Source organism: Chelonoidis abingdonii, chromosome 4 (genome assembly GCF_003597395.2).
Source record: "Chelonoidis abingdonii isolate Lonesome George chromosome 4, CheloAbing_2.0, whole genome shotgun sequence".
In the NCBI taxonomy this organism is placed as follows: domain Eukaryota; kingdom Metazoa; phylum Chordata; order Testudines; family Testudinidae; genus Chelonoidis; species Chelonoidis abingdonii.
The window spans coordinates 71,375,818-71,388,412 of record NC_133772.1 but is presented as its reverse complement, the minus strand read 5'-3'; the positions used below and the strand labels follow the sequence as shown (position 1 = coordinate 71,388,412).

General features: G+C 41.6%; 2 protein-coding genes across 4 annotated transcripts in view; both read right to left on the bottom strand.

Moving 5' to 3' along the window:
• Positions 1-12,595, bottom strand: part of TRIM44 (tripartite motif containing 44) — a 547,049-nt gene that overhangs the window by 54,202 nt on the left and 480,252 nt on the right. The window lies entirely within an intron of this gene.
• The window catches only part of PRR5L (proline rich 5 like), a 76,638-nt gene that overhangs the window by 40,951 nt on the left and 23,092 nt on the right, over positions 1-12,595 (bottom strand). For all 3 annotated transcript variants that reach the window (XM_032805092.2, XM_032805097.2, XM_032805095.2), the window contains exons 2-4: positions 8,883-9,186; positions 8,079-8,159; positions 3,517-3,565 (exon numbers count right to left, since the gene is read on the bottom strand). In XM_032805092.2, the coding sequence (XP_032660983.1) occupies positions 3,517-3,565; positions 8,079-8,159; positions 8,883-9,052 (300 nt within the window). In that variant the 5' untranslated portion in view covers positions 9,053-9,186. The remainder of the gene's footprint in view (positions 1-3,516; positions 3,566-8,078; positions 8,160-8,882; positions 9,187-12,595) is intronic.

Genomic DNA, 12,595 nt, shown 5'->3' with positions numbered 1-12,595 from the left:
TGCTAAAGGCAGGACCACTTTCCCTAAATAATCCCAGCCAGGGTGCGGTCTAGCCGGACCTTAAATAGCTCTAAAGATGGAGATTCTACCACCTCCCTAGGTAACCCATTCCAATACTTCACCACTCTCCTAGTCAGAAAGTTTTTTCTAATATCCAGCCTCGACTTCCGCAGCTGCAACTTCAAACCATTGCTCCTTGTTCTGTCCTCCGTCACCACTGAGAACAGCCTAGCTCCCTCCTCCTTGGAGCATCCCTTCAAGTAGTTGAAGGTTGCTATCAAATCCCCCCTTAGTCTTCTCTTCTGCAGGCTAAATAAGCCCAGTTCCTTCAGTCTCTCTTCATAAGTCATGTGCTCTAGTCCTCTAATCATTTTTGTTGCCCTCCGCTGGACTCTCTCCAATTGTTCCACGTCCTTTTTGTAGTGTGGCGCCCAAAACTGGACACAATATTCCAGATGCGGCCTCACCAGTGCCGAATAGAGGGGAATAATCACATCCCTCGAATCTCACACCCATTCCTGTAACAGGCCAATAACCTCCAGCTGAGTTACTGAGGTCCTCAAATCTTAATTTAAATGCTTCAAGTTACAGAGAATCCACCATTTACTCAAGTTTAAACCAGTAAGTGACACATGCAAAGAAAGGTTGAAAACAAAAATAGAGAACTTTAGAGAACCTAATGAGAAAAGAGTTCTTCTCTGATAGAGAAATCCCAACAAGATAGTTTGGTTAGTAACACATAGACTGCCTCATTCCACTACATTGCTACTTCTTGAACAGAGATCCATGGAAAGGGATGTCAACTTTTTATAGTCAATTATGTGCACTGTAAGTTTCTCATTTCACAAACACACCAGGGGAAGATAAATTGCTTCCTTCTTTAGTCTAGATCTCATATTGCTTGTCCTCTTATGGAATGCCTGCACTGAAGCTTTTTTGCATCAGTGTGAGCCAGACTGGGGCAAGTCACATTTTTAGCACTTGACTATACTAGAGGTAAAACTCTGGCCCTGTTGACTTCAATGGCAAAACATTCATCGTGTTTGGACTGGTGCCGCTGCATGAATGTAGTTATACCAGTGCAACCCCCACCCCCGTCCCAACAACCTAAAATTAACTCAAGTGTAGACTAGCCCTTGCACTGCCAGCTCTTTGGGGCATGGACCATCATGTCTTCTGTATTTGTAGAGTGCCAAGCATATATGGATCCTAATCCTGATTATGGTCTTAGGGGCCAATATAATATAATAATATCATTACACTGCTGTTCTATCAAAGTGATATATTTTACAATTCTATCTGAGTTCCAGTGTTACTGATTGACAACCTTGATGAAAGAATCCCCATGTTATTCACAAAACAAGGCAAGGTTCCACTTACTAATATCACTTGGCCCTGAACTGGAGGCCCAGTCAATAAGGATCAGAGGGGATTTTAGTCTATATGGCGTATTCTATCATTGCTTGTACTGTGGAGAGGTTGAGTAAGCATCAGTTAATGTCACAGGTATCCATTTGGCCTAGATAGCGTTTGAACCTAAGTCCTCCAGGACTTTTCTGATTGGCTTGCATAGGGTAAGCACATCTTATTCAAAGCTAAAAAACAAAACTTGCCTCTTTTAGTATAGTCCAGAACATAGAACATTCAGAGCCAATTAGTTCTTATATACTAGCACTTTATATTGTTCCTTCTAGCATGCATTGCTTCACACTTGTCCAAACTGTGATAAAAAAAAAAACGGCAGCACTGAGTCTTAGAGTCCGGGTTAGCTGATTCAGGGGGCTCAGGCTGTGGGCCTATAAAATTGCAGTGTACAGGTTTGGGTGGGACCACAGGTTCTCACAGCCTGGGCTCCAGCCCAAACCCAAACACCAACCATTCAATTTTATAGCCCTCTGAGCCCAAGTCAGCTCACTTGGGCCAGCCATGGCCATGACACAGGTCTTTTAATCACAGTGTAGACATACCCCCAAGTGCATGTTTTCTCTTGTGTTGAAGTTTTTATATCAGGCCTGTGTGTAATATCCGACCACTTGTGTAGGCCCTTCTGGAGTCCTTCACAAATCTAAACAAATATAATGGTTTGCAATGTTTAACAAAAAACCCCAAAGCCAGTTACAGTAATAGTGGATTTCCACTCAGACCAAACTCTTTGTAATATGGACTCACTGCATTACTGTCTCACTGCTGCTAGGCTCTTGGCTCACATTCTAGGAAATGCCCTCCCATTAAGTGAAGCAAAAGTTTTCTCCTTCCAGTAAAGAGGGTGGTGAAGATAGGGTCTGAAGAGATGAAATACAGCTGCCTGCAACACGGGAGTTTATTTTTCACTCAACAGCACTTTTTTTTTTTTTTTTTTTTTTTAAGTCATGCAATCTAATACTGAAAGGAAACAACACCAGTTAGTTATTTTTTTCTTTACTACTGACACAGTGCACAAGCTACTTCAGCCACCTCAGGAAGTGGTGCAATTTTTTCTTCTCTTTTACTGGTAGAGAATAAAACCAGCACTGAAATCCCTGCTGTTCTCAGCAGTCCTGCTCTTTTTTAAATAGCGCTACTGAATGATTGCAGTACTGAAACCATCAGCATGCCCCTGCACTCATCTCAAACACACTTTCATGTGGTTATGTACGACCACAGATAATGACATTATTAGTTAAAGGCTGTTACATTTGTGCACATTTGTGACTAATTACTGTACCTCTTCTCCAGGCTTTAGATTTTTGCTCCACCACAAACTGGAATTACATTTCTGGGATCCCATGATAGTGATCAGACTAAATTCCTGCTGATAGAGGAGGGGAGGGTTCATTCCCCCGCCTTTAGAGAGAGAAACTTTCATCCACTATTTCTAAATATTTGGGAGGGAGGTTAAGTTACACTCTGAGAAACTGGGCGTCTGTGTTGGAAACATAGGAATTCCCATACCATATTAGTTTATCCAGTCCATGCTTGGCACTTATCTCAAAGGGTTCTCAAAGCACTTTATAAAAGGTGAGCATCAGCCCTTGTTTACAGAGGGGAAGTGATTTACTCAAGGCAGTACATCAAATTATTGACAGAACCAGGAGCAGATCACCTTTTTTCCTGAACCCAGCTCCACCCCTGCCCCCTAGTCCTGTGCTTTAACCACTAGAGACTGCTGCCAACCCAAGGCAAAAAGAACCATCAGTGCACTCAGTTCTCTATTAGAGAGCTCAGGAGAAGCATTTCCTTCCTGATCCCAGCAGGTGATCACATCACACACTGAAGCATGGGAGCTGGTCATCTTTATTTTACTATGTATAACAACAAACACTATTGAACATAAGACTATGCAGCCCTTAGTAAAAAAAATCCAGATATTGTATTTGATTCCATGAACCTGTGTGGCAGAGAACACTGAATGCAGGCTACCTACTTGTAAGAAGCGATTCTATTTATTTTTCTACATATGAAAAAGTTTTCAAGAGCAAACTAAACCAAATTAAAAACTGAGCAACGTTTAGTTATTTGTTAAGGAACATGTCTTACCTGGAAATAATCTGTGATGAAGGATCCAAGTTCACTTTTCAGCAAACGTCTGAAAAGAAATGGAACATGAGTTATAAACTGGTTGCAGGTCATTTATCATAGGCAGGGGTGTCATTCACTATGGGGCAAAGGAGGCAGTTGCCTCCTCAACATGGATACACCCCTCCAACACCCAGACTTTACATAGGTCTATGGCGCACCATTATGTCTTCCAGTTTTTGTCCTTCCCCACTTTCCCCGGACCTTGCAGAGTATAATATAACCACATATAATGTTCTATACTTTGACACAAATTTTCCTCACACAGAATTTTTCTGAATAATTCGTCCGCTCATACATAAATTTACACTGCCATCACCTCCATAGTCATACCAAAGACATACTGATATGTGTAAGTGGAACACCATGAAGAAAGGAGAGAGTCATTCTGGTCAAAGGTAGATTCCCTTCATGTCTCTGCATGTAATACTTTCTACAATGCCAATGGAGGTTATGTGCAGACTAGGGAGGAATTCATCCTCTTCCTTAAAGTCCGGTATAGAAAGGCCTTACAACTAGAGGTGGCTGAAAAACATGGTTCCCTACTGCACAAAAGTTTTTTTTTTTTTTAAAACAACAAACCGTTTTAATTGTAGTCAACATTTTAGCTGTTTTGTTTTAAACCATGTGACAAAATTTCTATGCAAAAATTTGTTTCATTTCAAATTTAGGGGATTTCCCCCACTCACAGTCTTCATCTGGAGAATGGAGGGTACAGGGGAAGTAAAGTGAGAGAAAGTTGTTACTCTCCCTTTAAACCAAAAAAATCCACAATATTTCCAGTTGGGCAGGGGGGAAGTGTGGGGAAAATTATTAAATTGAGAGAATGTTGTTTTGGGGTTTTTTTTAAATGTTAATTTTTTTGACTAAATAGATTTTCAAACCGAACATAGGGGAGGTGTTGCAGCATGCCCAGAAGATTAGTACTGTAATGCCTGTTTTACAGATGGAGGTACTGAGGCACCGAGAGGTGAGTGTGCACAAGGTAAGAATATAAGAATGGTCATACTGGGTCAGTCCAATGTCCTATCTAGCTCAGTATCCTGTCTTCTGACAGTGGCCAATGCCAGGTGCTTCCGAGGGAATGAACAAAACAGGACAATTACAGAGTGATCCATCCCATGACTTCCAGTCACAGTGTCTGGCAGTCAGAGGTTTAGAGACACCCACAGCACGGGTTGTGTCCCTGACCATCTTGGCTAACTGCCATTGAGGAACCTATCCTCCATAAGCTTATCCTTTTTTTGAACACAGTTATATTTATGGCCTTTACAGCATCCCCTGGCAATGGGTTCCATAGGCTGACTGTGCATTGTGTGAAGAAGTACTTCCTTATGCTAGTTTTAAACCTGCTGCCTTTTAATTTCACTGGATGACCTCTGGTTTGTGTGTTATGGGAAGGGTAAATAATACTTCCTTATTCACTTTCTCCACATCTTTCATGAGAGGTCATATAGAAAGTCTCTAGTGGAACTAATATTAGAGTTAGGGAGATGTTTGACTCCCAGGTTCATGTTCAAAGCACTAGACAATATTGCCACTATTTTACAGTCTTCAGAAAAAGGTCAAATTTTCATGATAAAATATTTCTTACATAAAATTATCTTTTGGTGCTTCAACCCTCTGAGGATGTATAAACGTCTTTACATAGGAACATATGTATTATGTGTACATGTTTCCCCTTAGATCTCTGCATATATGTACACACACGAGGGTCTTTTGGATGATAACACAGGTCTGTAGAGTTTTCAGCATATATACCTATCTCCTACTAATGCAAAGAGGGATGGGGAGGAATATGCTATATGTGCTCAATGACAGGGAGAAACCACCACCCTAATGCTGCATCAGGAGCGACTAGAACAGGACTGTATTTTGTCAACCCGTTTAATTCCGCAATTTTGGGCATTTTGCAGGAGTGATTGTATTGCACAACACTAAAAATTAAACATCCCTGTTTACCAGCAGAATCTTTCCTTAAAGGGTGGACAGAGCTGGGACTATGGTATGGAGGATATATTGGCCTAGCTATGCCAGCATAGCATCGCAGCACAGATGCAGCCTAAACCAACAGAAGGGTTTTTTCCATTGGCGCAGAAACACTGCCTCCCCGAACAAAAATACTTACATCACGGGAAGCATCAACATAGCTGCCTCTGCACTGGAACTAAGGTTGGCATAACTATGTAGGTCAGGGGTCTGGTTTTTACTATGTTGACCTAAGTATAGACCAAGCTTTCCCCTTGCTGAGCTCCTTACTTCTTCAGTACAGGAAAACAAAAGAGGAGCTACTGAAGCAATCTCAAATGTCAGGGAGATGGGCAACTCTGTGGCAGCGATCCAGAGCAGAATGTTACCACTCTCTTGTTCCCTATTCTCATCTTTACTATCCCATTTAGCGCCCTCTCATTCCTCTCCCATATCACGTAAATAAGCTCCATGGAGCATCGGTGGGATGCTGTTAGTGGTTTTGTTTTTTCTTTTAAAAAACATCTTGCATTGGGCGATGTCAGTGGGTAACATGAACCAAGTAATACAAACCAGGAAAACACACTGACTCAATCTCATGGCACGCAAGAACTAGCCTTTCACCAGGTTTCTTTCTTTGCCAGGTCTCAGGCTAGTGTGCACATCTATTGACAGTTTGCCAGAAAAAAGATTTAGAAGCACAGGTGCTGAGTGCAGATCTCTGTGTGTGCAAATCCATATCCTTTGCTCCGTAGGTTGAAATTAATATACTATCCAATGAATTTGGAGGCTATCTTTTTAAGAACGGACACTCTGAGATGTAACCAACACTGGGAACACTTAGAACATTAAATAAAAATAAGTGTGTTTATTTCTTAATTGTGCTCCCAAGCTCTAGAAGTGTCTCTCTAGAGGAACACACTCTGCATTTAAACGTGGTAGGACTATTTCTAAATTTCACCAAAAAAAATCCTGCTCTTTAACAAGCGCTTTACAGTCCGTATTAATTTCAGCAAGATAAACCAAATGCACCACAGACTACACTATTTTGAAATCATTAAGACATTTATTTCTAAACTATTTCTTCATGCAGATCAAATACAGCTCCCCTTATGGGGCACTAAATCTGGGGACTTCTGACTCCTGCGGCAGCACCTACTGAGGTAATTAAAGGCACGGAAGGTACAGTTTTGTTACTCAGAGGATCTTAAAAGTGGCTGCATGAAATTTTATGAAGCTTTGACCTTTGGGCTGAGATAAAGTGGGAAGAGTTTCATGCCCTTTAGGTTTTATTTTGAAAGTAGGGAAAGGGTTGGTTAGGCTGCTGAAAATAAGGGTTTCAGTTAGAACAGTCATCTGAACTTAGTGTACAACAGAACTGCAATAATGCCACATGGTTAATCTTTTACATAAAAGATGTCAACTTCCCCTTCTGTGACAACATTCAAATTGAGTATATGTGTATGTAATGAGACAGCTGATGGTAGGAAAAATACCACATAATAGTAATATCTGCGGGTGTCTGCCCCAGGAAAGTATCTTAACTAGTACTGAAATCAGTTTAAAGTTCTCAAGTAGACCAGACTGAAAAATGTTCAATACAGCTTCAGTCAGTGTAGCCTAGCTACACTGGGGAAGTTTTCCTAACAATGTGAACCCATTTTCAAACGAGTTTAGCAAAACTGATATTAAAAACAGCTGGGAGTTGTAGTATAGGCCTGGATTCAAGCAGCCAGGGCCTTTTTCACTGAACTGGTCTTGATGCTGCATTCAGCAGGTTTTGAAATAAGAAAATTTCTCAATGTAGGAAAGACCAGAAAGTGAAAGGGTGAATAGACTACCACAGAATCAAAGTAGAACCAAAATTCAGTCTCAGTGTCTCAACAATATTGAAAATAGCTCGGTCTGGTCTCCATAAGAAAGTAAACCATTTTGCAGACATGTTGCTGAAGTCCGTTTTCAGCCAAGATTTGAGTCTTCTAATGTAGAGTGGGTTTTTAAGTCACCCTTGATTGGGAGGTCTTAGCTGAACCAACCCTGACAACCATAAGCATTCAAACATTGCCAAAAAATCATGGGCTTTTAAAAATAACTAATGTTAGGCAAATAAAAATAATCTTCTAGGTTTGAACCATTAGGGTTCACATTTCCAAGCTTTTCTTCACTATCATGAGGGCTAGTAGCTTATTTATTTATTTATTACAAGAAAGCAGAGAGTCTTCCATAATCACATGACTCTGGGAGCTGGACCTTTAGGAAAAACACCAATGTCATGTGGTTAATGAAAAAATTGTAAGAGTTGGCAAGACTGCTTTAGTATCTAACAAAGAAGATAAAATCCCAAAGAAGGGAAAAAATCCCCTCTACCCAAATCAACGCGCATCCATGCAGGCCAGAACAGCAGATTCTAAACCTTAGATACATATCTTCCACCCCCCAATGGCCAAAGAAGAGGAAGTTGAACACAGCCTTTCCCCTTCCCCCACAAAACTCCACCGCACCTCACCACCTGGTTGACACCAAAAGGGCTCTCTGCACACAACTTGGCAACATACCTGATGTTTTCGTTGAGGGTGTAAAGTTCATTGTTTTGCAAGCCTCCCCCTTTGAACACATTTATCACTGCTGTTTGAACACTGCCAAAGAGAAATAAGACAGTACAACATCCATAAATAACACACGTCAGGATGATTTAACACACGGAGCGATGTGAGCAAGCTGCCAACAGCTGAGTGGACATAATGGGGTGGGGAGTTTAACTGCACTTATATACTTCCACTTTTTCTCTCCTGGAAATCACTGCTCTTGTTTGTCTGTGTTCTTCAGGGGAGACAAATGTATCTACAGTGATTAAGGGGAAAACCATTACACAAAATGCATAAAAGTTCTGGGCTGTGGCACATCCACATACTATATGTCTTACAATCACAACTGTACCAGTGCTTCTGGATTCCTGCAGCACCTAACCCAAAGCATCCAGCGTTGTTCCTAGGTTAGAGGACTAACTAAACCAGTGCATGTGAAATATTTGTGGGTTCTTGTCCACATTGGAGCAAGTTCTGTAGACAGCACCAGTGTGTACAGTGGTTTGACTGTTAGTGGAGATGAACACAGTCTCTCAACACCATTAAAGAAAGGACAGTTGAAGATTGTTAGAACCAACCTGTATCAACAATGAGTCAGTTTCCCAATGCAGACAAAATCTGAGGAGCACCCAAAATTCATTCATCCTCACTAGCAGACTGATTAAGCTGAAAAAAAGTCTGCAATGCCTTGAATCAGTTGCCTGAGGTCAAAATCTAGAGATCTTTACAAACTTTACAATCTTTACTTCAGGCCTGGTACTGGCAGGACCTCACCTGTTCCACGCAGAGTTGGAGCTAAGTTGCAAAGCCTGTCGTGCTGCTTGAAAACGTGGCAAGTCACTGAGCACTGGGGAGCTCATGAAGCGAGGCCTGGGCCTTCGAAATGAACCCATTTTCTGGAATGGGACAGCAAAGGGTGGAGCTAGGGTGGAACCCCCAGTCATAGATTCAGCTGGACTGAAAGGTGTCAAGGGGGCCAGAAGTCTTCCCCTCTTGAAGGTCAAACTAAGGAGGGTGTCAAGGTTGTGAGTTCTCTGGCAAACACTGGGCTTCCTTCCTTCAAATCCAAGGGTTCAGCCTGTAACAAAAGCGAAGAGTTGATTAGTAATTGCTGAGCCTAAACAAACATGCACAGTATGAAATGCCTTAAGATAGGTGTTTTCCAAGATAGCATTCAGGAAACAAAATAGTACTGAAGACTGGTGAAGAGAAGGAAGGGAGTAGGGCACATGAAGGGAGCAAGGAAACCTACATACCCCCTAATCCACCCCTCCCACAAGTGTACACTTAGGACAAGTGGCAGGTAGCTCTTCGAAAGCAGCCCCCCCTTCCCATCCTGTCCCTGCAGCAGTACCTAATGGCAGCCAGCCATGAGAACAAGTCATGTGAATTAGGTAGCAGCCCAATGGCCCAAGCATCTCTTCTCTCCTCCCATTTAATTTAGCTCTGCTGTGAGAGCAAAAGTGCCTAAATACTTCTGTGAGAGCCACTTCAATCTGGAGCCACTAGTGCCATGCCCATCCCAGGCAGCATGGAGGGGAAGACACAGAGAATAGAAGAAACAAACAAACATACAGGGAGAAAGAAGATGAAGAGACAATGTCATCTGTAACTTTTCTGGGGAGTGAGGACATGGTGGGGAGGAAGTGAAGGCTACCCAAGCACCCATTGCAAGGAACAAAATAAGGGGACTGCAAAAGTGATTTGAGAATCAGTGATGTAACAAAAGGAGGCCTGGAGGTTTTACTCCACTCAGCCAGATGCAACTGATAGACCAAGTTTAAAATGTAGAAACACTTCCCTCCCAACTGTCATCTTCCAAGAGATGATTAAGTAGCCCTAGGTAAACTGAAGAAGGGTCAGAAGTTAGGTGGAATTTGGATAAACTCAAAAATTTGTACACTTAGCCAAAACTTTTGAAGCCTCTCAACTCCACCTCCTACCCATCTCTTCCTGTAGTATTTGGAGAGATGGTACTTTAGAAGTACCTGAACTGATTGAAAACAACAGCTATGCTTAGCTAAGCTGCACAGATGGAAGACAGGAACCCCTCTTTTCCACTATGCCTCCAACAGGCTAGCAAAAGACAATATAGTCAGTCAGTGAAAATCCAGTTTAGAAACACTGCACCAACACAACAAATTCCCATTGACTGGTCGTTCCCTGAAGACGCGAACCCATTTCTAGCAGCTTTCAAATCAACCTTTTCATGGGTGACAGGCACATTGTTTCCCTACCAAACTAGTCCTGTTTTAGGATGACTTCACCTCCCCACCTTCACCCTTCGTATCCATCTGCCAGGTTATGACCTACTGATTTAAGACTTGTTTGTCCTCAGGACCTTGTCTCAGACTTCAAGGAAGCCCCAGAATCTATGACAGCTAAAGAGCCTGACTGATTTAGGCATGGTTGCTGTGACCCTCTTCACCACTGCATTTTTTCCACAGAGATGCCATTCATTACTAGGTATCAGAACACTGTGTTATGACTACAGATTGGTGAATCATCTTTAAGAAAATAACAAGACATGAACCTCATTCTTGTTAAGCACCAAGAATGTTCTCAGTGCTATACGAGACACTAATAAATAGTCATCACCCCAAAGAACTTGAAGTCTATACATCTCTGTCCAAAGCTTTACCCAGATCGTTTGTACACGTTCAGAACAGATGGGATAAGAGCTCTGTGACACATGCAGCAGTGATGTTCCAATTCATTTTTTTCTTGGCACTGCAGCTTTAAATGATGCAGAACCCAGTTAATCTGCTGCAAGATGAGCCGAAATTCTACACAGATGCTCAATGGGGTGGTAGACTGGAGATTCTACATCCACTATATTTCAATTAAAAATATGGAGGTTTTATAAGTTAAGTATGAAAATAAATAATACGATCAGGACAGTATCACAGCACTGTCATATTAAATTTCATGTGTTCTACACTGTCCTGACATTTGAGTGTGCTACAGATTTCGGTATTGAAAATGTCCAGCCACATTGTAGAAGTTGCCAAGGGAGAAGCTGAAAGTTTAGGTAGCTGGATACAGGGAAGTCAGCTCTTTTGGAAACAAAGATTTAACATTTAGAACAATGGAATAAGAAAGTTAGCTGGATGCTTCTGCCTAAAAGATTAGCAGCAAGATGGTTAAGTGTTGACATGTATCATCTTTAGGTTTCAGAGTTAAAACAGCCTATTGAAATGAATACAGGTAAATTCACACCTCTCAGAGTTATTAATTCAGGATATACAACCAAGATATGTGTATGCATTTTTCAGTGCTGATGCAATGCAGTATAAACATTATTTTACACCAGGTACAGGCACTGACACACTATGTCACAAGGTAGTATACATAACTATAGTTAAGACACGTGTGCCAGTCTTTAAAAAATGCATACAGGTTTTCCTAACTATGACGACTGCACTGAATTAGGTTCATATTCTTAATTGCAGTTAAGAGGGCTAAAACTTTTCTTAAAATGAAAGCTTAGATTCTGGAGCATAAATTTGTAGGAGGAAATGGGTTCTGCAGCAAATTCCACTACTACAGCTGCAGAATTTTTCAGGGCCCTCCAACAGATTTCTTGAACGGCTCTTACAAAAGAATGTGCTCACTCTTGCTCATTGCAATTTACGTGTTGTTTTCCTTAAGCTTTTGTAAGTCACACAGACAGATAGTTCATGTTCTGGTCTGTGTATAAAAGATGAATATTCCCCTATGCCAAACCATACTTTCATGCACATCTTCAATTCCTGTGCAACAATCCTAACTACAGGTCATCAGCAGGAACTGAACCTGAGACCTACAGCACCAAGGGCCCAATCCAAAATCCACTGAAGTCATTGGGAGTCTTTCCATTGCTTCAGGACCCAAAGACAAAAGCCTCTTCCATTTAAGTTAAAGCCGCAAGTGTTAACTAGTAAGAATAGTAGGCTATTATCCTTTATGTGCACCAGTCATTAGAGGGCATCAAAACACAATTAGCCAGTGTGTTGCCTGTCTCTAAATGGAAGTGTCAAAAACTGTGGGAACCCATTTTCCCCATCCTACAGTCTACTCTTGTTATTTTCAGACCACCAAAAAGGAGGAGAAAAGAGAATGCTCACGAGACAACATTCTGTTGACAGAACAAGCTTAAATTTTGCAGACCTAGGATAGCTCAGTGGTTTGAACATTGGCCAGCTAAATCCAGGATTGTAAACTCAATCCTTGAGTGGGAATTGGTCCTGCTGTTACCAGGCGGTTGGACTAGATGACCTCTTGAGGTCCCTTCCAACCCTGATATTCTATGATCATTTTACATTTTGCTAAGCATCCAAACCAGGTCCTGAACCTCCCATCACAACTCTGCAGTATCTGCCAAACAGATGCATTTCCTAGACTTGATGGAAACCAAATTTTCCTTCTACAATAATGAGACCCGCACCTCATCCCCGGACAAAAGGTCCCCAAAACAAGGCTTCCTTATAAACTCTGTCTCTTCTATG